General features: G+C 43.6%; 2 protein-coding genes across 2 annotated transcripts; both read right to left on the reverse strand.

Annotated features, from left to right (window-relative positions):
* Positions 1-260: 260 nt before the first annotated feature.
* Positions 261-1,178, reverse strand: TEOVI_000657500 (uncharacterized protein; the record flags this gene model as incomplete). Its single annotated transcript, XM_067223394.1, has 1 exon — positions 261-1,178. The coding sequence occupies one exon, from the start codon at positions 1,176-1,178 to the stop codon at positions 261-263; it is 918 nt and encodes a 305-aa protein (XP_067079495.1).
* Positions 1,179-1,936: 758 nt separating this feature from the next.
* TEOVI_000657600 (uncharacterized protein) lies at positions 1,937-3,358 on the reverse strand (the record flags this gene model as incomplete). Its single annotated transcript, XM_067223395.1, has 1 exon — positions 1,937-3,358. One exon carries the CDS (start codon positions 3,356-3,358, stop codon positions 1,937-1,939), a length of 1,422 nt encoding a protein of 473 aa, XP_067079496.1.
* Positions 3,359-4,714: the final 1,356 nt, after the last annotated feature.

Below are 4,714 nucleotides of genomic sequence, written 5' to 3' on the forward strand. Positions count from 1 at the left end.
AAGCGAACAAAAGAAAAAAAAGAGACAAGAAGAAAGACCGAGCACACATACAAGCAAAAAAAAAAAAAAAATCACATATACACTCACACTCACACTCACACACGCACGAGTACAGACATTTTTTTTTCCTTCCTCCTCCCTCACGCACACACTATTCAATTTGATATGCGCCAGCTCACATGTTTTTTTTTCAATTAATTGCTTCTGCTTTTTGCTTTTGGGTTTCCTCCTCCAGTACTCCTGGTAGTTTTTTTGTTACCCTAAGCAGGGCTTCCATTTTCTGAGCTAACGGTACCGGGTTGTGTGAAATCGTTAGTTTTAATAGTTGTGTCAGTGGTTGATGACATATTGCTATTCGTGAAGGCAATTGCAGCACTTTCCGCTGATATTAGAGCAGACACGCACTCTGCTGCGGCTTCCTTAATTATTGCTTTCCGATGTTCGAGGTCGCCAAACTTCTCCTGAAGTTCCAACCGTAATACTTTTGTGGTGAGATATGACCGCTCAGTCTGAGGCGTAAAGAGCACTCGGCGGAATATAGCAACACGTAATGTATCATCGCTGGGTGATTCGAGTGATGCCGCCCGTAACGTTGAATTACGAGCCAAACGCTTTGTGGGTGTTTTTCTTTCTGAACCATTGGCTCGCCTGCTGCGTGTTGAAGCCGGTCGCTTGGCAGTCTTTCGCCCCCGCTGCGTGCTTTTTCTACTGCTCCCTTTTTTTGGTTTCGCAGCCTCCAATTCCGGATCGATAACCCCCTCCGACTGCGGGCTCATCAAAAAAGCAGTCACATCTTGTGCCAACTTCGGCAACTTCTGCGATACATTTATCCGCATACCTGTGGCCATAACAAAGTCACGGAGTCTTCTCTTTGCTATTCTTCCGAGGCGATCCACCACCTCTTCTCTTTTATACTCGGGGAAACCACAAAATTCCTCAAGAGCCCCCCATCGCTCTCCCATACGCCCCGGACGGCCGTAAACAAGTCGATGCAGCGGTTCAATGCTGGTTTCCAGTTGCCTCATTGCTATGGAGCGGGCACGTATTTTCTTAAGGGAAGGAAGTTCCTTCAGTGGCGTACCGGCTCCCTCCGCGAAGTTAAAGGTTGGACCTCCAGCTGAAGATTCAGAAGTGGAGGTTTCCCGTTTTTGCACTTCAGCTTCGGTTTGCTCAGTCATGCTCTTCTTTTGAATTTTTTTTTCTTTACTTAAAATATGAAACAAAGAATAATTACAAACAACGCTGCAGGAGCAAACCCACAACAATAGCAACAATATCTAACTGCCACTGTGTGTGTGTGTGTGTGTGTGTGTAGGATGCGCTCTCTCTCTCTCTCTTTTCTCTTTCGCTCTCCCTTTTGTTTTTTTTTTGTGTTGTTGTTGTTGTTTACAGATATATATATATATATATATATGGATGGATTTATAATGATACGCTATGTTGCGATCACTGAAATGACTGCTACGTTCACTACTGTACAGTCGTTTTGTGCCTTCGGATTAGCAAAAAAAAAAAAACAGTGGTCAAGAGGGGAAAAAAGAAAAAAAAGGAGAAAAAGAAAGTAGTAGGATTGTCTCCTTATTTATTTATTTTTCTGTGCGCGCATTGCAAGGAAGAAAAGGTTCCAGAAAATGAAACATTGAAGCTTACTTGGGCAAAAATATGCATGTTGTTCCAACAGAAACTTTAAAAATAAAAAAGCCGGTGAAAGACACCAGTAACTTGCGATAGTGCGAACATCCCTGACATAAACCCCCTCTGGACAACTAAGAAACAGTAGATGATGAGCAACCAACTTTGGCAAAATAACGGGCAACACACCAGGAGCAACAGCGCCGTAACAATACGCGAAAAGAAGTCAACGGCACGCTGTGCAAAGAAAAGCAAACTCATGTTTCATGAAGACCGCACTACTACTTCGAATTCGTATTAACTCTTACGAAGGTACATCCAAAAACAACCTTCGCAATGTGCAAAACGATGGACTCTGCTGGCAACATCGAGTGCCAAAAACGGGCTCCTCCTCTAAAAACTGCAACACCTCCGACAGACGACGTGCCATTAAAGACTCCGAAACATCACCATCAATTCCAACATTCCCACGAATATCACCCGATGACCCGCTACGGCTTCCCGTCACCTTTCCGGCAAGGTCTTGTAAAAAGAACGAACCACCCGCAACACGTTGGACGTCACCAAAGGCGCGCAGTGCTCTCGTTACAACACTTAAACTGGGCACGTCTCGTTTCTTTTCACCATCGAGCAGTCGCTCAACCAATGGCCTCAATGTCCTTTCTAATAAAAGTGAGGTAACCTCCTGACGAGGGATAGGTGGAGCTACACCACGAATGCAACGACAGAGTGAGATGATGCGGTGAAACAATATTTCACTTTGACACTCTCCATCCACAGCTGGGGATGTGGTTTTCGATATGATGTGCTGCAATTCCGTTGTGCAACAATTAAGGAGATCCTGAAGTGTGCCGGCGGTGTAACCATCAACCAGGGCCAAAACTTCAGTGGCACTGAACATCGGTAAACGCCGGCACTGCTGCTTAATCCACATATAGTTATTGATAAAAACACACAGTACATCAACCGAGTTTGGAAGTGTAGAGGCCTGGACCTGAAGTTTATTATTGTTCTCCACCATTGCCACGAAACAATCACTGATGATATGCAACAACGGGTGCGGCTTTGAGCTATGATGTGCGTCCCCTTCTTCACCAAACTCAATGCAGTTCACAACAAAACTCAGCAGCCGCACAACCACCTCCCAAACCAAAACAACTACCGATAACATCGGCTGGAGTTCCTCTCCTTCAATGTGATGCCACCGCAACCGCACAGTGGGGGACTGAAAGCCATCGGTTGCTTCACGAATTAAACAAACCAACAAGCTCCCGAGGCGGCACCACGAAACCCCTTCGACCCATGAGGGAAGGTCCCGGCATTCATGGGAAGAAGTGAGAAAAGGAAGAGCCTCAGCGGTTATTAGGTTAAACCCCGTTAGCGCAGTGCCTTCAACTAACGGGGTTGTATCCTCCATGGAATGGACTTCGCCGCCGTCTTCAGTTGTTGTTGTTGTTGTTGTTGCTGCTGCTGCTGCTAACACTGCCTTCAAGTATGTGGCAAATATCGTAGAAACGCGGTCAAACACATCGTCCAGGATATCGCTAATGCGTGATTCATCCGCTGCTTCAGTAAGTTTCCGGAGGAAAGGACCGCAGTCCTCAGGTAACTTATTGCTACAGCTCGTCACGAGCAATTTCCCCTCAAGACGCTTTAACACTTGATCAATGAGCCCGCAATGATTAGTGTTACTCATTATAGCGGTAGCCCCCGCACCGTCGTGCATATTTCGCCCCTCTCTTTACCGCGCTGTTGTGTGCCGGCGCCGTTGTACTTTTTTTCCCTTTCCACGGAAGAAATAAGTTACCGTCCCCTCTTTTTTTCTCTCTTCTCCAAGTCAACTCCTTCTTCAATTACCCCTCTATGTTCGTCCCTCCAACAGCAAATATATTGTTACAGTGAAGCGACTGATAGGTGAAAGGAATTAAGGCATTGTAATAATAGACAAACGGAGGGAAAAATAAAGAAATAAATAACAGGGTGTGTGTGTGTGTGTGTGTGTGTGGCAAGGAGTAATTTACATATGATGAAGAAGCTCGTCACAAGACAAACATAAGGGTATTGAAAAGGTTTCGAATAAGAAAAAAAAAACTGTGTGCGAGTCATCACTCCCACTTTGGAAATGTTACACTTGCTTTTGAACAGCCCATTACTGCGAAGGTATAACCATTAAGACGCAATGCGTCGAAGTTTCCGGGCAAAGAACCCCACATCAAACGTAATTGTCTTGGAAACCTTCCGCAAGTTTCCCTTAGATGCTTCCTTTCAGAACAGAAAAATAAAAAAAAGAAAGGAGGAGAGCGGGTTGTTCCTCATTCTTCCCCACATCTCGCTTTTCTTCACTCTCCTCAAAAAAGAAAAGTAAAGAAATTTCCCTCACTTCTATTTCCATGTGACCTGCCGTGTTACATTCATTCATTCTTTCTTTTTTTTTTTGTTTTCTTCCTCTGCCAGGTGAATCAAAGACACGAGCCGCCAAGTGAAAGTAACGCATGCGGAGCGGGGGCAAAAGGTGCGGCCAAAAACAAATTTACACACAAGTTCACAAACGGATAAGTAAAAGACAAAGACGCAATCGAAAGAAGCGACACCAAAAAAAAAAAACAACTTTGAAATAATGAATAACAAAAATATGGAAAAAGAAGTGGATGGTCCGTTTTTTTTAATTTTTTTTTCTCAAGGAGGGAACAAATAATCCAACAAAACAAATCGGGGAAGTTTGGAACTATCCAACAAAGAAAAAAACATCAGGAACACGAAAAGATAAAACAAAAGTAAAAATATAAGGATAAATGGTTCCATTTACCCACACTCACACACAAACACAAACAAACAAACAAACAAACAGAAGCGGGTGCGCACACACACGCATGCAGATATTCTAATAATCACAACGGCCACATAAGTTAATTACAATAGTCACATTTTATTATCGTTTTTGTCATCGGTCCCAAGGCACAACCACCTTCTTGCTGACCTTTTTTTTTTGGCTTTTTTGCCATTTATTTTGTTCCCTTTTACCACAACCACCTTCATTATTATAACCACTATTACAATTGTCACTATTATTATTATTATTATT

This window comes from Trypanosoma equiperdum, assembly GCF_001457755.1.
Source record: "Trypanosoma equiperdum strain OVI genome assembly, contig: ctg_1861, whole genome shotgun sequence".
Classification (NCBI taxonomy): Eukaryota; Euglenozoa; class Kinetoplastea; order Trypanosomatida; family Trypanosomatidae; genus Trypanosoma; species Trypanosoma equiperdum.